The 20,135-nt window shown below is 47.7% G+C and overlaps 2 protein-coding genes across 2 annotated transcripts; one reads left to right on the top strand and one right to left on the bottom strand.

Moving 5' to 3' along the window:
• Positions 1–95: 95 nt before the first annotated feature.
• Positions 96–10,381, bottom strand: ubtd1b (ubiquitin domain containing 1b). Its single transcript, XM_062474445.1, has 4 exons — positions 9,575–10,381; positions 4,955–5,182; positions 3,713–3,870; positions 96–3,459 (listed from the first exon to the last, which is right to left on the bottom strand). Exons 1-4 carry the CDS (start codon positions 9,660–9,662, stop codon positions 3,097–3,099), a joined length of 837 nt encoding a protein of 278 aa, XP_062330429.1. The 5' UTR covers positions 9,663–10,381; the 3' UTR covers positions 96–3,096.
• Positions 10,382–10,705: 324 nt separating this feature from the next.
• Positions 10,706–20,052, top strand: mms19 (MMS19 homolog, cytosolic iron-sulfur assembly component). Its single transcript, XM_062475273.1, has 31 exons — positions 10,706–10,864; positions 11,374–11,422; positions 11,648–11,748; positions 11,998–12,083; positions 12,218–12,292; positions 12,487–12,556; positions 12,656–12,784; positions 12,932–12,993; positions 13,293–13,379; positions 13,720–13,794; positions 13,907–13,984; positions 14,159–14,297; positions 14,503–14,657; positions 14,764–14,842; positions 15,187–15,312; positions 15,494–15,575; positions 15,702–15,799; positions 15,974–16,135; positions 16,246–16,401; positions 16,586–16,685; positions 16,768–16,870; positions 16,951–17,025; positions 17,145–17,271; positions 17,460–17,566; positions 17,880–17,936; positions 18,117–18,303; positions 18,427–18,509; positions 18,682–18,846; positions 18,982–19,041; positions 19,173–19,273; positions 19,442–20,052. Exons 1-31 carry the CDS (start codon positions 10,741–10,743, stop codon positions 19,470–19,472), a joined length of 3,129 nt encoding a protein of 1,042 aa, XP_062331257.1. The 5' UTR covers positions 10,706–10,740; the 3' UTR covers positions 19,473–20,052.
• Positions 20,053–20,135: the final 83 nt, after the last annotated feature.

Here is a 20,135-nt window from a genome sequence, read left to right as displayed (position 1 = left end):
GAGTTGTTTTATATCCAGAAGGTGGCAGTAGAGCCTACAATATCCACCACATCTTAAAAGGTCTTCAAAGAACCAAAGAAATCACTAAATTTTTCTCGAATAGTTTTATTTGACAGTTAAAAACAAGGTTGAAAATGAAATCAGCATATAAATTTACACATCACTTGTAAAATAAATTGTAGGCATATTTAATTATCAGAAATCTCAATATATCACGTATTTATTTTCCAAAATGACTAAATATACAGATCTTTATACATGTATACCCCTGTGGACGTTCATCAAAGACACATTTGCATGTTTTTCTTCTGAGTCGCCCGTTGGGGAGAGGAAGCTTCCTCAACCGACCTTGTTGAACACACTTTATTAATCTGCAATGGCTTCTGGGTATGTTGAAGTTAGAGGGGAAAGCAGTATAGTGTCCTTTAGTCATCTTCAGAAGAAAAGAAAACCCTAGAATAAATATCCCCGGCCTTATGGCTTTTTGTACCAAGGTTACGTCCATGGCAGGTCTGTCTGGAGAGCCCATATCAGTACCTTGAATATAACTGATATGATGATGGACAGAGAGCATTCACACAACATGACATGTAAATTCCCCGCCGCAAAAAGCTGAACAATTGTCATACAGACTATACATTTACATACAGGCACACACACTTTGAACAAGAAGAACAAAAACACAGGTGAGACATGAGTTCCCTTATACAGAGCAGATCAGGCTGACCATCCCTCCTCCTGACACTTTGTCCTAACTCACTCTCTACAAGGACTATGTTCTCCCCCGGCGACAAAGGCTCGCTAACCGTAGGCCTATGGCTTTGTCAGCTCCATTTCTACAGTATGTGATTCAATGCAGGCTGGGGAGTGGGGAAGTGCACAGTCCAGGAATCAGGGTGGTGACCTGGGATGGAGCCAGTCTAGCCCCCCATCTCTCTTATTGATTAGAATGAGGTGGCTATTTTTATGCCAGGCTCCAGTATCACTAAAACGTACCCCAAGACACTTCCTAAAACAAAACCACTGTCCAATTAAATGTTTTGCGGGGTGATAACACTTTCTAAATATACCAAAAAAGAGACAAAGGCTATAAATTGACATAGAAAACAGTTGACAGATGTGATTGTCCTGGACAGGAATATAGTTTTGCAGTTCTAGCTTATAGAGAATAGTCATAACTAATGCAATCAGAAATATGGAGTTAAAAAACAAGTATGAGGTCTATTTTGTATTGCACATACATAGCAGTTGAGAGAAATAAGTATTCAAGTCTGTTTTTTCTTTTCAGTAACACATATTCCCACCACAACATGATTTAGCTGAATAAATTGTTTTTCTAATAACCTACACAGGCAACGAGGACTGCAGAAGGGCTGACATCAAAGTAATGTGAGGAAGATGCGTTCTCAACAGCAGAGCAAATTTATTTTGATGTGATCCTGGACCATGGTGTCGGATTGCAACTCGAAAGTAATGAGTTTAGACCAGAACCCTCCTGGTCTCGACCCCAGTCATATCTGGTTTTCGATGCGTGTGCAGGCTCTCATATACTCGAGTTGAATGTGAAACAGCAAGCTGGACAGAGCGGTGTCTCTCTGTGTGTGTGCCCTTCTTTGTCTGCCTCTCACTACCTGGACTGCGGGTGATGAGGGAGAAGAGAAGACCAGCTACCTCACAGAGATCACAACTGCAAACATGACCCTGCTCTCCTGTCATCTCTTTGATTACAACAGAACAAGAGACTGGGGGGAGGGATGGAGAGAGAGCTCCTTTGAGAGGTATTTCAGATGTGAATGAAACATTCTTGCAGCTATGAGTACAGTTAGGTTTTATCAGTGATTGATTAACAGGGACAACTCTTCCCTCAAACTTTTAGCTTCACATGTAAATGTGGAAACATTTGTCAAAAGGAGGCTGTGCACATACAAAACACTGTACGCTACATACAGAACTAGATAGGGCTGGGGAACATAGGAGCAGGCCAAAGTGTGACTGAAAGCATTCCCTCTGCCTTGAGGAAGTCCGCCTGGAGTGTTAGATGGGTGGAGTTGGCATTTTTCTATCATTGTGTCAGGCATGAACAATCAAGCACCAATGTGAAAATTGGCCATAATTCCAAATAGTACTTCTTGTACAATAGCAGGACACGTAGCAGGATGCGACCACAGGAATGACGAACACCACCTGTTAAACATCTTCAACAAACTGGTAGAGACAGATAGACCATTATGAAAGGCAGCAGTAGAGTTTGCACTGACCCATTATTTATATTTATATTATCAGTGGATTCCTGAATCTAGTGACAGAAGGCGGAGCAGTAAAAGTAGCGTTTCCAGGGATTCCATTTAGTCTGTTTTTCTGTCGTCGAAAGGCACACAAACTACCACGCAAGTATAATAAAATTGAGTGTGCAAAAAAGCTTGGTTGAGATTATCTCTACAAAACAAAAAAAAGACATGAGAGAGAAAAACAAAGAGTTATCCGCCTCAAGGGAGAAAGTCCTCTCTCCTCCTCTCTCCCCAGTCTTCGGGGTCGAAAGGCGTCCCAGTGCAGAGTCCAGGGACAAAGATGTGCTTCACAACCAACGCATACGACTCTGCCAGAGATCCTTCTATTGGCACTTAGTTAGCTAGTTAACATCAGTGCAGACAGCAGAGCAGGGGGAGGCAGGAGGGCGGCAGATTCCCGCTGGCCCTCGTCCAATCAGAAAGGAGATCTGTTGTGATTTGGGTTGGTAAATTTGAAAGGTGATGGGGTTGAGGGAGAGGGTTGCAGTCCCAACCTGAAGAAACGCAGAAATCCCCCCTCTGAAAAATCACTCACTTGGCTGTTCCATAGGCCAACCAATTACTTGAACAGCCAGAGAACCGATCGGTTACAGTTACATATGGACACGCTTTAATTGTTCAGTTGGACACTTGAATAAAAAGCAGCACATTGGAGTTGCTCCCTTATAAGTGTTGTTCATTTAGTTATAGATTTACAAAAAGAAGAAACAAAGAGAGTCTCTTCTTCAAGAACCACATGAATACAAATGTATTATCCTGGGTTTGTTCGGACCCCACCCTCTCCATCCCTCCTTTCCTCCTCTGGGGCTCAGTTGGTGGGAGCTGTGGGGGTCAAGGAGGGGGTGGGGGTCAAGGAGGGGGTGGGGGTCGAGGAGGTGATGGGGGTCGTAGCGGTGGTGGGGGTCGTAGCGGTGGTGGGGGTCGTAGCGGTGGTGGGGGTGGTTGGGTTAGTGATGGGGGCCTGCGGGTTGACAATGACCTGGATGACAAAGTCCTTCTGGATCTTGGTGTCCTGGAGTCGGGTCTTGTCTGTGAGAAGCTTCCCAGAGAAGAACCAGCGCTGGTGGGCCACGTCGATGTCCTCCTGGGCCTGCAGCTGCTTCTTCAGCAGGCCGATGGAGTCCGACATGCTGGCGCTCAGACGCAGGTCCTTCCCTGTCGACAGACGCACCTGAGGACAACACACCCGCAGCAGACAAACCCCCGGGATCAGGACGAGAACGGCCCTCAAAGATGTTCATGAGGAGATTCCTTAAAAAGTATACCAGGTAGTCATATCCCTTTTTGAAATACACATAGAAAACACAAAGGCAAATACAGCATAGACAAAGCATATCAAAATACTGTATTTCCCACAGAGCTGTCCATCACATAGATAACAGAAATAGGACCCATCAACAGCAGAGTAACAGTTTGAGTGGCACCTTGAGCTGGAACTCCTTTTTGGGGGCTGCAGGGGGCTCGGGGCTGTCGCTGGGGTCCTCATCGCTGCGCTCAGAGATTAAGTTGATGGGAGGGGCCAGGCAGTAGACAGGAAGCTGGTAGCGGTTCCCCAGCTCGTCATAACACTCCGTCAGGGTGCCTGGAGACAGACACGCACAGGTCAGGGGTCAAACACTTATATGGGGTTATATGGGGGTCCTGCGTTGGCATGTGAGAGTGAGTTTGTGGACACTTCTCACTGTATGTCAGCATTAAAGCAGCTCTGTACACTGTGTCAGAGCTGTGTCCAGAGCTGTGTCCAGAGCTGTGTCCAGAGCTGTGTCCAGAGCTGAGTCCAGAGCTGAGTCCAGAGCTGTGTCAGAGCTGTGTCCAGAGCTGTGTCAGAGCTGTGTTCAGAGCTGTGACCAGAGCTGTGTCCAGAGCTGTGTCCAGAGCTGTGTCAGAGCTGTGTCCAGAGCTGTGTCCAGAGCTGTGTCAGAGCTGTGTCCAGAGCTGTGTCCAGAGCTGTGTCAGAGCTGTGTTCAGAGCTGAGTCCAGAGCTGTGTCAGAGCTGTGTCCAGAGCTGTGTCAGAGCTGTGTCCAGAGCTGAGTCCAGAGCTGTGTCAGAGCTGTGTTCAGAGCTGTGTCCAGAGCTGTGTCAGAGCTGTGTTCAGAGCTGTGTCAGAGCTGTGTCCAGAGCTGAGTCCAGAGCTGTGTCCAGAGCTGAGTCCAGAGCTGTGACCAGAGCTGTGTTCAGAGCTGTGTCAGAGCTGTGTCCAGAGCTGAGTCCAGAGCTGTGACCAGAGCTGTGTCCAGAGCTGTGTTCAGAGCTGTGTCAGCGCTGTGACCAGAGCTGTGTCAGCGCTGTGTTCAGAGCTGTGTCAGCGCTGTGACCAGAGCTGTGTCAGCGCTGTGACCAGAGCTGTGTCAGCGCTGTGTTCAGAGCTGTGTCAGCGCTGTGACCAGAGCTGTGTCAGCGCTGTGACCAGAGCTGTGTCCAGAGCTGTGTCAGAGCTGTGACCAGAGCTTTGTCAGCGCTGTGACCAGAGCTGTGTCAGCGTTGTGTTTAGAGCTGGGTCAGAGCTGGGTCAGAGAAGGGTCAGAGCTGGGTCAGAGAAGGGTCAGCGCTGTGTTCAGAGCTGTGATCAGAGAAGGGTCAGAGCTGGGTCAGAGCTGGGTCAGAGCTGTGTCAGCGCTGGGTCAGAGCTGGGTCAGAGCTGGGTCAGAGGCGTGCATGTGCTCACCATGGGGCAGCGTTATGCTCGCTCCGTCCACGATGGCCTGAGCCAGCTCGTGGTCGTTACACTCCAGGGCCACCGCCGCCGCCTTCAGGGCGTCCCAGATCTCCTTGCGTCCCTCGAAGGCGGGCGCCGTGTCCCAGAATTCATCTCTCTTGCTTCTCAGCTGGCCCTCCGTCATGGGGTAATCACTCTTCCACTTCGGGCGGTCCTTCTTCAAGGGCTCGTTACGACCTGGAGAGGGTCGGGGCAAACAAGCAGACCATTAGTGTCTGTCTAACGTATCACAGACTCCCAGATGTAAGACGCGAGGTCTAGGCCTGAGTAAAGCTGAGTAAAGCTTAAACAACATATGGTCTGCATACTCTGCTAGTACAGTAATTACATCTTCATGAACAGTAGAAGACGGGTCGGATTATTTACATCTCAAACAGGCATGTTTAAAGGCAGGGCTTCCCGCAGCACTTTTCAGTTAAGGCGGCCCGCCTAGGCAACACACGCCTGCCGCCTTAACTATATCGCCCTATATGACAAACAGGCTCACTTCAGTGTACTGTCACGGTAGATGGTTGGGATAGATACTTGGGCTGCTGCACATGGCTGGCTAGTGTGCCTATAATATACATGGTTTAGCAGACACTGCAGCCTGTGTAATCCACCATCAGATAGGAGGGGAGGGTCTGCCACAAGCCGGGTCTGTCAGTCACTGATCGGTCTACCATCTGGGTGTGTCAAGTGTATGTCAAACTACCTTTGAGCTTATGTTAATCGCAATCAACATGACCAATTTTTGGTCATGTATTATATCTACGTCTTAATTCCTATGTGTTCCTGCTGTATTCTATATTGTGCGCTGATGGCAGTCATGTGTCTGCCTGAATGTTTGAAAACATTGGCTGTTATCTTGTTTTTTCCCCACTATAAACTTCGTCCTCTGACCTTCATGCCTCAGAGATTTGGCTAGTACTGGTGTGTCTGAACTGGTGACTTGTATGTTCTCTACAATCAGCTGTTTTTTTACAAAACGTATAAACCCAGAACCTAAACCGACAAGTCACATTGCTCTAGTGGAGACAAACAGAACTTTCTCCAAACACTTGGTCAGTCTCTCTGGGAGTTGGTGGGTCTGTCTGTGGGTCTGTCCATCCATGTGTCTGCAGAAGGGTGATAAGTGATAGGGTAGAGATAATGGGAAAGCACAGACGGGCACATTAACAGGCACGCTCTCACAGGCGCGCGGACACACTCGAAACAGTGCTGCTATGAAAGGAGGGGTCTGAGTGGATGAGGTGTTAAAGTCAGGCAGCTGAGTTTTACAGTCCACACCACAGTGAGACTTTGGCCCTGACCATCCCAGGCTAGAACAACAACAGGTCTCAAGGAGCTGCAGCTCCATCCAGCACAGCAGGCCTGGGCCCTGTCTGAAATCTCTCGAAACATTTACATTTAGTCATTTAGCAGACGCTCTTATCCAGAGCGACTTACAGTAAGTACAGGGACATTCCCCCCGAGGAAACTAGGGTGAAGTGCCTTGCCAAAGGACACAACGTCATTTGAACAGCCAAAAATCAAACCGGCAACCTTCTGATTAATAGCCCGACTCCCTAACCGACTCCCTAACCGCTAAGCCATCTGACCTCCCGAAACACACATCCTCACTTCCTTACTCTCTTCATATGTGACTGGAAGCATGTCCTTGTCAGTAAAGCTGGAACCAGTCCAGTCATCAGTGATTAAATCAGTGTTTTCTCAAAGGGAAGGATGGCTGATTCACAAAGTTATTCTAATGAGCCTTGTTGAGACAAAACCTCTGAAGGGGAAGTCTGCTTAGTGCCCATTGACAACCAGGCCAGTACACAACTAGGGATCGTTAAGGAAGAGAAAGACGCAACCGAGAGACAGTTTGCCAAGTATCTGAAAGGTCACCTTTCCTCCAAACAAATTATTTATAGTGCAGGCAGCTTACAGGGAGTAATCGGGAGGACATGCGCCGGTGTAGGATTTGCAGGGAGAGTTGGATAGAAGTCTGACGTTGGGGCTTCCTGGTAACACTCAGAGAAGAGTGCTGGGCGGCGGCTGAGGGGGCTTGTGTGCTATAAGGAATGCTGTAGCTAATATGCTAGCCTTCAAAATGACTAGTAAAGATCGAGTGGCGAACAATGGTATACAACAGGTAAAAGAAGATGTATATAGCACATAAGATCTGGGTCAATGTGGTGTTTTGCCAACATGACCCAACAATTCAAATGGAAACTGCATTTGTAGATTTGAGAAGCAGTGTTTAAATGCTGTTATCAACCCATTGTGGTCTACTGACACTAGTTTGCTCAAGAAGAGGAACATTTCAGACATGAAGCAACAGCATAGCTGGGTGTTAGTCATACAGAGCTAGTAACAGTTGCTACATGTTTTGAGGTTATGAGAACAACAGAAAAACTGAAATGCTTGTGAAATAGGCCTACAGTTTCCATAAATAGGACCACATCATAAAATCCTGTCATTTAACATTTTAAATAACAGGACTTAGGCCTCACTGGGCCTCCTTATTCACCAGAGCGCAACAATTCCAAGTGTAGGCATTCACTCACCATCCTCTAGCCTACATCTGCAATGTAGGCTAGACTAAACCTTAAAGTAGACTAGGACATTTCAACCTGCACTGGAGCTAGCCTATATTTAGCGTAGGGTTAGGCTACATAGGTTGACAACAAAGCAAGGGAAGGATTGATTGAGACGTTTTTTGGTTTATTTATGTTGTTACTAGTCTAAGTAAATCATTTCTAACTTCCACATTTAACTGTATCCAAATGGAATAACGTAGTGAAAACAGGCATCTGTCAATAGCAATTTCTCAGTAAATTATGGGAGTCAGGTGGCTGAGCGGTGAGGGAATCGGGCTGGTAATCCGAAGGTTGCCAGTTCAACTGACGTTGTGTCCTTGGGCAAGGCACTTCACCCTACTTGCCTCGGGGGGAATGTCCCTGTACTTACTGTAAGTCGCTATGGATAAGAGCGTCTGCTAAATGACTAATGTAAATGTAAATTATCTCATAACCACTCCGAAAGTCTTGGTCCTCGACATTCTGGTGATACAGATTACTCTGCTTTGTGTGTTGCCTGTCCAATATCCATCAACCACAGCTATTTTGGAAAATTAAAGCTGGCCTATATCTAGTCCCATATCGGCTAGCCCCACCTCAAAGAGCTGGACCTAGCCTACATCTCAGCCTTGCTATACAACTTCAATGTGAAGGAGCAAGGAGGATGTTTATTAGATTCACAAGTTGATATCCACCATGAGAGGCAAGCCATCGATAGACATTCTATAAACCATTCTGAGGGACAATGTTGGATACCAGCGAATAATAAACCACACATCTAATTAACTTTCTGCTTCACGCATGCTAAAACAAATAGGCAACAGCCTGTTCTTTCACCTTGGCAGCCAGGTAACAATGAAAATGGTATGCTGCCAGGGTAATTATAAAATCACCAAGTCTACAGGAAGGTGCATTATGACTTATTTCGGTTCTAAAACGATATCATCAACACTGAGTACATTGGGTCTGTGTGTCTACCTGCCTGGTGCAGGCAGAGCAGACAATGCTGGGGACATGATGTGACTTGTTCTCATTACCCGCTGCCTGGGAGTGCCTTTACTCTACCTGCCTGTACCAGGCACTAGCAGTGAGAGGTAGCTGGGTTACAATATCCACAGGCCCTGGTCTGAGATCAGTACGTGTTTACCCTTCAATGAGAGGTAATGATTTGAGGTGAGCGAGCGATATTTGTGGGCTTTATTTTTCTTACAATCACCACAGCTTCCAGAAGGGCACATTGTGAATGGAACAGTGCAGAGTGCAAGTCAGCCTGCATGTCAGAGATGTTCAGTCAGGTTCCCTGAATCATTATTTATGAATGATGGCTCAACTTAAGAATGTTTGCCAACCCTCAAACTATATATTGCCATCCATCTGATGAATTTACATTTTACACTAAGTGCTTCAGATGTTATTCAGTCATCAGTCATGACAAAAGCAAAGGAGCACAACATTGCTGACAGCCACTATTTATCTTTGCAGAGTTATCCTTACAGAGCTCAGCCCTGTTAGTAATGTTCTTGCACTGACAACATAAACTGAAATCCAAGTTTGCTCAAGAACCATTACCTAGGTATGTGTCTGTGTGCGTAGCGATCTACGTTTATGCATACTATGCATGCATGCGGTTCGGCCCATTTTATATTTTTTATAGATGGCCCTTGGTAGTAAGTTAACAGGAAACAAGGCACTGATGCTTCAATTTTGTCCTGCACGATGGGGGAGGGGAGATTAACCATTTTGCAGCCACAGACCCCGACATGCATGAACAAACTTAAGAGAAAAATGCTGGATGGCCTGTAGCTGGCTGAAATCCTCGTAAAGTCACTATACATTACAGTAGCCTACATTCGGAAAATATTTTACAATACAACGTCTTAGATTTTGTTGCTAGGCAAACTGGCAAATGCCGCCGTCCCCCTTCTGAAACAAAGCGCCGCTCAGTCAGGCTCAGGTGGAGGTCTGGTTAGTACAGTATAGCTGGGGAATTTTCTTGTATAAGACGACAAACAGCAGCATTTCTTACCTCCACGTTTCCTGTGTCCCCTTCCACCACTCCGAGATGAGCCATGGCCCTGTGTGTCCTCACGTTCTCTCCCTACACATCCTCCCATATTATTAACTGGCAATGATCAGTTGGCTAACTATGTAGCTACTAGGGGCCCCATCATATGCCAACCACTGGCTAGCGAGCACTAGTTCCAAAAGGAATGGTTGACGCTGCTAGCCAGATATATAAACTAGAATCGCCAAGTCCAAACACCCGGTACAAGGTTTGTATTAACAGCAGGAATTGGTTGTTGGTGATTTCAGCACAACGCTAAGAACATTATAAATAACTAAAACTAGCTCGCTAGCCAGACAAACGCTACCTAGCTACAGTGCTTTATTATTGTCTGATGCGATCCAACATTCCAAAAGACCAAGTCCCGAGCTTCACGTGTAGAACAATGAGCAAGCTGAATAACGAGATGATAGCAAGCACAGAAAAATACACAACGCGAGCTAGAAAATGAATGTCATAGTAATTTACAAGACCGTTTCTAAACAGGCTTACTAGACAAGTTAGCCCGTTAGCATGATGCTACCTCCCTTGCTACCTAGCGTTATGTCTCGTCCGCACTCCGCACCATAGGGAAAGCTACTGCTAGTAAACAAACTTCCTTGCGCTGGCGTCCACCTTGAAAACGGCACACCCGGTGAAACACAAATTTGACTTTAGAATTGTATGCAAAATGTCCATGAGCCGAGGAAAGTTTTCCAAGCCTTTCTCATTTCCACCTGGTCCCTTCCTGGTAAGGGTATCTGGTAATATTAACTTTTCACGCTTGCGCGTGCCCAGGGCTGGAAGTGTCAAATTATTTTACGTCACGATGTACCGTGAAGCATCCTCGGTAATAAATGGAAATATCGTATGAAATTACATCAATCACGTTTATATTGTAGCTATAATATCAGCACATATTTTAATTTATTTGACGAAATACATTACATTCAATGTAGATGAATAATGAAATAACTTATTATAATAATCAAAATCAGACATAGGCTTAATGTTGTATTGACATTGTCAATATAAAGAGCATACATTGACTGTCACACAGAACCGTTACATTGTAATTTTACTTTTTGAGAACAGCATCATATCATAGAGCTGGGAAACTCACTGCAACAACTTTTTACGCATGCTCAATGCAGTTTGAACCACCACCACCAAGGCTGTTCATGATGGCTGCGGACAGTGCCTTGTTAGTGGGCTTGGTAGAAGAATTTGTATCGGGACAACAGGACAGCAAGGCAGCAGACACAGCCACAGGTAGCGAATCTATCCAGCCACTTCATTCGAGGGTCGGATTTGGAGAGCCAAGTGCCAGTTATACGCACATGCCTCATGAGTGATGTTCATTTAGGCTCAGCCCAGCATGACATCTGCCAGGCTAGCCAGCATAGCCATCTGCAGGCTAAACTATGTAGCTAGCATGCTAGCAAGCTACATCCTGTATGGAACCGCATGCTTCAGAGCCACCGACATTAACGTCGGGCTGTTAAGCTTGACATATATATGTGCACCGTTGATATATTAGTCTGTCTACGGAAGCTTCTTTTGCCAGCTATATATGGTTGACTGTAGATTTCATAGCCTACATGCCAGTGTGCTTGCTAGCTAGCTAGCTAACTTTATAGCCTTTTGAAATGACCTGTCAATGGACTATTGGCCCTTACATCCCCACGACCCCTTATCCAGTCTGACTTGATGAACAGTTCTACCGTGACATATTTAGGACTTTTAGTGATTCTAAAATGAAAATGACGTTTCTCCATCAGGGATCAAAGCTGGGAAGTTCACAATACTACAGTTGGTGGAAGCATTGGGGTAATATATATATTTTTGTCATTGCCTCTTAAATATTCAGTAAAAGTCCCTATGCATTACTGATGTATTTGCGTTCTGTTTCTGGTAGAATGTCAGTGGGAGAGCTTCTCACTAAACCAGGCTTTTATGATATTCCATGGACTATACAGTATGTTGGTGTGTAATTGAATAAAGAGGTCTGCCTGAGCATCTGTAAACATCTTGTGCCCATTCCTCCCTGTGTAGACTAAGTCTGACCAGCTCCCAGCCCCAGACACGAGCACGAGCAGTCCAGCTCCTCTCCCAGGTCCTGCAGGAGTGCTATGCAGACCTCTCAGAGCAGGAAGGTCTGCTGTTCTATTATATTCTAATGTACTATGCTCTACGCTTCTAAACCCTATACTGTATTATACTCTTGTATTGTACTTCTTGGTTATCCCTCACACACACACACACAAATGGAAAGGCTCTGTGCCCACACATTTGGTACCTAAATATGTCTTGCAAACCTATCTAATTACCTGTTTGTGCATTAAATGATGTGAACCAGTGTACTGAAAATGTTAACCATCATTTATTTTATTTTCTACTCAAAGTGGAGGTTCTTATAGCCTTCTACGAGAATAGACTGAAGGACCACTATGTCATCACACCGCATGCCCTACAGGGACTGAAAGCACTGGTCAGACACTAACTCATTCCTTGGAATAATGTTGCTCTATATGTGCAATTCGACACAAAGATAATTGCAAAAATGTCCTTGAAGAGAGCTGGTGTGTGGCCTAACATGCTCATTTTTGAAATTCCCTCTTTCAGACCAAATGTACAGTGCTGCCTCCCGGGTCTGCAGTGTCTATGCTGAAGTCCCTGTTTCAGGACGTTCATGTGCAGGTAAGCTCAAACAGCTGGCCTATATTTCCCTGGTGGGTAGGATTTAGGTTAGAACTAACAACAATGAGTTTCCACACAGTGTAATGCTGAGTAATCATTTTGCAGATGATTTGAACATATTTAGTCCACATAATTGAACTGTAAAGTAGCAATGTATAGCAAAATTATGTTTCTGTGTGTTTTTTTTCTGTCAGTCTCTGATGCTGGCTGAGAGAGCTCATGTCTACAACATGCTTATCAACCTCATGGGATCCAGAGAAGAAGGTATACAGATATTCTGCTATGGAAAAGGAAATCATATTTCATGAATCTTTTCCTTTTGGGGCTGTAATTCACATTTGTTTTCCCATTTTCATTCCACAGAGTTGAAAGGTTTGGGGGCAGACTTTGTATTTGGATTCGTCCAATCAATGGATGGGGAAAGGGACCCACGTAACCTCCTGCTAGCCTTTCAGATTGCCCGGAATATCATCCACAGGAATTACGATATGGGTGAAAACACAGATGAGCATGCACACATACACACCGTTCCAAGCAGAGTTCAAATTGGAACATGTGATGTGGCTGAACCAATACATTTGTGTTAGTTATATTTAAGGATGTTGCTGTAATGTGACATGTATGCGTCTGTGTTCCCAGGTAAATTCACAGAGGAGCTGTTTGAAGTGACGTCCTGCTACTTCCCCATTGACTTCAGCCCTGTAAGTGATTGTTTACTCAGCTGCTGGGTACTAACTCCAGATCAGTCAATGACGTCGTGTCTGTCTCTGTCTGTGTGTTCCGGTGAACCGGTAGACTAACAGACTACCGCTTGGCTGAAATTCATAAAATGGCTTGAAACAGTTTCTCCTCAGGTTCACAAAGCCTTCAGATTCTTTGTGACTTCATGAATTTCCCCTTTGTCTTTAAATTGAATATGATGATATTGGTTTGAAGTGGACATTTATTTTCATGCCTTGTAGCATGATAACAATCCAGGTTTGTGTGTGTGTGTGTCTAGCCTCCCAACGACCCCCATGGTATCACCAAGGAGGAGCTGATTTTGACCTTGAGGGCGGTGCTGACCGGGACCCCCAGCTTTGCAGAGGTCAGGACAGGGACACAGTGCCCAGACTATAGAGATGGAAATGGGATACAAGCTATGTATGAGTGAAAAGCAGAGCCAAAGAGACTGGTCAAGAGAAAGAGAGAGGAAGGGCAGGGCAGGAGAAGAAAGAAAAGTCTATAGCCAAGACTGCAGTAGCTGCTACAGCTGAAGAGATCTATAGAATATGAATCAACAATACAGCCATTGATTTGTAATGTGTGTGTCAGGAAATCAAACAAAGGCAAAGAAAAAAGGGTGTGCAATTGTGCACGCCTGCGTGCTTGTGGGTTTGAGCTGCATAGATATGATTTGTTTGTATTTTTACCATTTGCATCTCCAGTTCCTGTTGCCCCTGATCATCGAGAAGCTGGACTCGGACGTTCAGAGTGCCAAACTGGACTCCTTACAGACTCTGGTGAGAATGAGCTTCAGCCTTGAACATCCTATGCCCAAACCACCTAATACCACCCAACAGTCTGTCTCTGGTGCCCATGAGGCTCGTTATGTGTTTGGCATCTGTGTTGCAGAGCGCCTGTGCGTCTGTGTATGAATATAAGGATCTGGCAGAGTTCCTCCCAGGGCTGTGGGCCTCGCTACGCAGAGAGGTACACTTCAAAATATTCTTATTCTAGCTTATTCTTATTAACTTATTCTAACAACAATTATCAGTGTGTGAACCAATCCAGGAACTGTGGGTCTACGTTAGAAGTGTCAGGTTAAAAAAATCTTTGACCTCCATGCAGCTGGGTTGTGATTGGTTCCCTTACTCCTCCTCGTAGGTGTTCCAGACAGCCAGTGAGAGAGTGGAGTCCACCGGCCTATCGGCTCTCAGTGCTCTGACCTCCTGTCTGTCTCGCTCCGTCCTCAACTCTGACTCGGAAGACTCCCTCAATGTCTTTCTGGACCAGGTCATCAAAGGTAGCTAGTGTCTCTCCCTGCCTGTGTCCCAGACACAGAGACCGGGGGAGGAAACACGGTCGGCACCAAATGTGGTTGTGACATGTTGTGTACTGCACTCAGGTTTGCTGAGTGCAGATGGATGCTAACACAAAGTAACCAGCCTTCCTGCATGCCAGACCACCAGAACCTCCACCCACACACCACTCGTGTCTTCTCCACGCAGATTGCGAGCACCACCTGAGTGAGCCGGACCTCAAGCTGGTGTGGCCCAGTGCCAAGCTGCTGCAGGCTGCCTCTAGCGCCTCCTACAGGGCCAGCTACAGGGTGGCCGCCGCCGTCATGCCCTCCCTCATCGAGCAGTACAACAACCGCACCCAGGTAGGGGCAACACATCTGTTTCAAATGGTTAAACCGGTGACAATTTTGGCTTTGTCTGATGCTAATCATGTGACACCCCCCCCCCCCCCCCCCCTCCAATCTGTAGTGCGCTCATAGGCGCACCCTGCTAGAGGTGCTACAGGGCTTTGTCCAGCCGTCCAAGATTGGCCAGTCAAACATGGAAGGTGGGTGGTGTTGCTCCCCTAAAATTGTATCACGTTCCTTTACCCTCTTTATACCCTAAGAGAAGCCTCTGGCTGTGTAATGTGTTCTACCAGTGAGTCATGTGGCAGGAGCTCAGAGAACTCTGGGGATGAAGGGAACACTGTTAGAACTTGCCCAGCCAAGCATAAGAACACTTTTAATCGCAAATCATCCTTTTGGAATGATAAAAATGCTGCACTGTTTTCTGTTCTTTATAACTAAGCTTGTTCTCCGTTCCTGTCTGTCTCTCTGTCTGTCTCTGTCTGTTTCTCTCTCTCTCTCTCTCTCTCTCTCTCTCTCTCTTCCCCCCCCCCCCCCCTCCTAGATGAGAGTGTACTGAGTGACTTCCGTGCGTCTCTCTGCAGTGTAGTGTTCTCAGCGCTGACAGAGAGCAACGCAGGGCTCCAGGTCACGGCCACACGCGTGCTCACTGCACTGGCCCAGCACACAGGTGACTAGTCCTCCGTTTACACCAGCTCATACGAACACAGCCGTTAAATACACCACATCTGTTTCTCAGCTAAAATAAGGGAATGTTCATTAGTTTCTCCTCTCACCCGCTGTTCCTTATTACCCTCCTTCCCCTCTCCTCTCTCTCCCATCTTCCCTCTCTTCTCTGTCCTGTCCCCCAGGTCTGTTGCAGCAGGCGGACGTGGAGCAGGCTGTAGCTCACCTGACCAGGCTTGTTCTGGAGGAAGCTGATGCCACAGTCAGGTGAGACCTAGTCTCTGTGTGTGGGCTCTGGTTCTGTAAGAGGTTCTGAGGACAAAACACCATTACGACATGTTTATTTTCCTCTTTCTTCTCTCACACCATCTTCCTGTCTCTGTGGGCCTTCAGTGTAGCTGTGCTGGACTGTGCAGGATCCTTAGCCAAGCTACACCCTGCTGCCTTCATCACCAACATGGTGCCTCATCTAAAGGACCAGATATTTACAGGTTCTCTCCTGTTTTCTGGTTAAATAATAATAATAATATATATATATATATATAAGGACAATGCCTTCAAATGGATTTCACTTCCTGCTGCAATCAACCCCAAGCCTGTTTCAACAATAGCTCATATAACAATATAAATAACTGAGGTAACCATCTCCCTGTCCTGCCTTTTAGAGCCCATGGCCCTAGGTGATGGCTCCACTCTGTTCCAGGAGCCATCCCAGCATGCAGTGCGTCAGCGGTGTGTCTCAGCGCTGGCAGCGGTGTCGTCTCAGCCCAGTGTGGTCCAGGAGAGCACCCCAGTCCTGCTGCAGGTTCTAAGCTCCGCACACACAGGTATCTACAATACACACGTGCACAAACACACACAGGCACATCACAACGTATTGTGCGATTCAGTATAACTGTGAAGAGGAGAATTTTGTTGACGATGACGATGCCTCCAGGCTGTGGCTGTTTCTCGTCAGAGGAGGTGGTGTCTGTGTGTCACAGTCTGCAGAGCATAGCAGAGCAGGCACAGGACACAGAGGAGACCAGTCACATCTTCCATGACATCATCATTCCGCGCCTGCTGGGACTGGCCTTGCAAGCAGCCCTGCAAGGTGAACCTTCTTATTTTCGTCCTCTGCCCTCGCCTTTTCCTCTCAAAAGAGGGGAAATAGGTTCATAAGTTACATGCATTTATATAAGGAGTGACTAAGAGGAATCAAGGGAGTCGTTTGAGCTGTGAACTGTTTTGAATCCAATCAGAATCTTAACATCAATGACCTCCTCTGCTGTGCACAGGTGAAGGGCATGCTGGTCCTCGTAGTCCTCTGGTGGAGGAGTCTATTATTTCAGCAATGGTCCCTGTCATTAGCACCACCTGTGCCAGGCTACAGCCCACGTAAGTACAAACTTTGGGTCTCTCTCTTTTCTCATCACTCCTTCCTTTTTTGACTCCTGTGATCTCATGACCATGTCAACAGACTGGCCAGTCAGACTGCGTCCAGGGCAGTATCTCTCTTCCTGGATGGGGACGTCTCCTTCCTGCCTGACAAAGCCTTTCCTGACCACATCCAGCTCCTCAAGGTGAGCACGCCTGGGGGCTTATTTTGTCCGTGTGTTCGTGTTCATGGTACTGAATGATGCATGGTGCCATTGTCTTCCAGAAACAGAGCCAGTATTGGAGCCAGTCCCAGATGGTGTGTCTACTCATGGCCTGTGTCTGCTCTCTGCCCAGGAGTGTGAGTCCGCTAGTCCCTACCGGCCTCCATCCTCACATGCTGTGTCAGGACACAAAGGCAGTTTAGAACTTGTCTCTTGGTAGATGTAGTCCTTCATGTGTGTGTGTGTGTGCGTTCAGGTGGAGGTGCCCCAGATGGACAGACTGCTGGCTGAGCTGGAGGAGCTGAGCTGTAGCAACAGTCACCCTCTGTCTTACACCTCTGCTGCCAAGTGCTACGCGGGCCTAGTCAACAAAGCCCCCCCAGGTAACTGTCCGGGAGGCTGTGAGTGGGGGGGGCCTTACGGCTTGTCGCGTGTGTCTTGAACGTTTGAGACTTGAGACAAGTCTCAAGGTTGTGACATGGCTGGGAAGAAACAAGGGATCTCTGGTTTCTGAGGTGATTCTGTATTCACTTTCATACTCTGTGTGTGTGTGTGTGTGTGTGTGTTACAGGTGACTCCCTGGAGTCGTTGATAGAGAGGACCATGAAGAGAGTGTGTTCAGAGCTGGACTCCCCCTCCTCTCCTCAGCTCACCCAGGCTCTCACTCTGCTGCTGTGGGTGAGTGCCTTCTCTGGGCCTCCGGACCCCGTACCACCCCACACCACTATAAACTCATATATATGTCTTGTTCCATTTCCCTCTGTGTGGCCTTGCACAGACACATCATTGACTGCCACTGCACAGCCAGAAATGGAACAATGCCCAGCTAGGTCATTAGGATCCCTTTCCGTTTGGCAGCCGAACAGACATTTTCATCACTGTGTGAACTGACCTTGTGTCTCTCTGAGGACCTGCTGTCCATTGTGCTGCGTTGCCGCTGTAGCCAGGGCGGGGGTTCATGCCAGTGTATGAATGCTCCTGTTGTCTCCAGGTGGCCAAGGCTCTGCTGCTGAGATACCACCCTCTGTCAACCACCCTGACGGACAAGGTAACGGATTTGAGGCTCGCCGTACACGCACACGTGCGCTCACACTCGTGTGCTTAGACACCGGCAACCCAGGACACTCACACGTAGCCCTAAAACACACAAGACAGACTTGCAGTTACACACCAACCAGGGTGGACACACACACACACACTACAGTGAGCCTATGTCTCTCGCCCTCAGCTCTTCTCCCTGCTCAGTGACTCTGAGCTGGGGACCTCGGCGGCCGACGGCTTCTCTCTCCTCATGAGTGACTCGGTGGACGTTCTGAACCGCGGGTGCCACGCGGACGTGCGCATCATGTACCGCCAGCGCTTCTTCACCGAGAACTCTGCCAAGCTGGTCCAGGGCTTCAACTCTGCCCCACCAGGTACCAGCAACAGGCGTTATCCATCAGCCACCTATACCATCACCCGGATAGAGAAATACACGATTTGTATCTGTATGTCATACTGTGTATTTCAATCTCCCCCCATTTCTCTCACTCCACCAGAGAAGAAGTCTTGCTATCTGAAGGCTCTGTCCCACATCGTCAACAACCTGCCCAGACAGGTCCAGCTCTCAGAGCTTCCTGCGGTGAGTGACCAGAGTGGACAGTAGGTCTGGTTGTAGAGTTGTTGAACTTGCTGTCAAACACAACTACTAAGGAGCACATGGGGGAGAAAAAGATCCAGAACACATGACGTTCCTCGTTGTTGATTAGCGGCTTTGGTTTCTTTTAATGTGATGAATTGACTTGTGCTCCCAGCTCCTGCCCCTGCTGCTGGAGGCCCTGTCGTGTCCTGACCAGGGCGTCCAGCTGTCCACCCTGTCCTGCCTGCAGCCTGTCCTCCTCGACCCCCCCTCTGCCCTGATCACCCAGCTGGAGGCTCTGGTCTCACGCCTGCTGGCCCTCACCTCCAGCCCGGCCATGGTAGGGGCTACACACGCACTCACACACACACACGCACTCACACACACACACACACACACACACACACACACACACTGTACTCTCCATGCCTGTGTTAGAGCAAGAGCCTTTCTGACGGTCTCTGTCCTATCACAGAAAGTGCGTATCGCCTCACTGCGGTGTGTCCATGCCGTCTCCCGCTTCCCCGAACACGAGGTAAGACTCGCTCTCATTTGGTTCTGAGTCACGATGTCAATGTCCTGATGTCACACGTTCACCTGAATTACGCCCTCACGGTGGGTTATTACCCAGTCGTTAATAGCTCCTCACCTTGCCCCTGGTGCCAGGTGATGCCATTCCGTACCAGGGTGCTTCGTGCCCTCGCTGCCCCCCTTGGTGACAATAAGAGGCTGGTCAGAAGCGAGGCTGTGAAGGCCCGTGGAGAGTGGTGAGTAGTTAGCAGTAGAAGCCGGTGCTAGGCAAGGAGGTGCAGGTCTATCGATAGTGATAAGATAGATCAACACAGAGAGAAATGGTGGATTACGTGTTGCTGTTTATCTTGTTCACACCCCACTAGACTTTCGGTGTCGGGTAACTGTCTGTCTGTCTTCTATAGGTTCTTACTGGGAAGTCCAGGGGGCAGGTGAATGACCTTTCCCCTCCAGCCCACCAGACACACCCCAACCACATCCAAAGGTGGTGGGGAGGGAGAGACGGCCTGTGTCCAAGCTGGGTGGCCCGGGAACTAGACTCAAGACCCTAGGCAACATGGCCCTCTCTGGATCCTCACCCCACCACCACCTCTAATCCCTCCAACTCACACCCCCGCCACAAGCTTCTCCACATCTAATTTTTGGACTGCTTCTACCCTGACAAACGCACAAACGTGAGAGGAGTTCCACTGACCAAGAGCCTGGAGTCCAGGAGAGCTGGCCCTCATGGCACCTTCAGATAGGAATGTGCTGCCTAGATTGTATATATGAGTGTCTGTGATGTAGACTAGAGGTGTCACGTGTGCTCTATGCATCGCATATCTGTCTGGAGTGCCGTGAGGGTCTGACCTCGGTGAGCTCTGATTGGCCTGGACCTGCAGGACGGCATGATGGCCAGCTCGACCTCAGACTAGGAGCTGCACTGAACCAAGCAGAGCACTGACACTGACCCAGCAGCTTCTCTTCGGGGAAAGGGCAGGATTGGGCGTCATTTAGGTAAATGTGTGTTTAAAGGAAAAGGAAATTTATTGATTTACACAGATGTTTCTCATGTGGTTGAATGTGTGATTGGGTAGATGATTTATGAACAGTGTGTAT

The sequence above is a fragment of the Osmerus eperlanus genome, chromosome 12 (assembly GCF_963692335.1).
Source record: "Osmerus eperlanus chromosome 12, fOsmEpe2.1, whole genome shotgun sequence".
NCBI classification, from domain to species: domain Eukaryota; kingdom Metazoa; phylum Chordata; class Actinopteri; order Osmeriformes; family Osmeridae; genus Osmerus; species Osmerus eperlanus.
This window is presented reverse-complemented; position numbering and strand designations above follow the sequence as displayed.

Excerpts from the sequence above, each read along its gene's own strand:
- ubtd1b (XM_062474445.1), bottom strand. The coding sequence starts at position 9,662 with ATGGGAGGATGTGTAGGGAGAGAACGTGAGGACACACAGGGCCATGGC. Across the intron at positions 5,183-9,574 it reads GGGACACAGGAAACGTGGAG|GTCGTAACGAGCCCTTGAAG; the intron begins GTAAGAAATGCT and ends GACCCTCTCCAG. Across the intron at positions 3,871-4,954 it reads GAGCATAACGCTGCCCCATG|GCACCCTGACGGAGTGTTAT; the intron begins GTGAGCACATGC and ends GTCTGTCTCCAG.
- mms19 (XM_062475273.1), top strand. The coding sequence starts at position 10,741 with ATGCAGTTTGAACCACCACCACCAAGGCTGTTCATGATGGCTGCGGAC. Across the intron at positions 10,865-11,373 it reads GGCAGCAGACACAGCCACAG|GGATCAAAGCTGGGAAGTTC; the intron begins GTAGCGAATCTA and ends TTTCTCCATCAG. Across the intron at positions 13,795-13,906 it reads TGGACTCCTTACAGACTCTG|AGCGCCTGTGCGTCTGTGTA; the intron begins GTGAGAATGAGC and ends TCTGTGTTGCAG.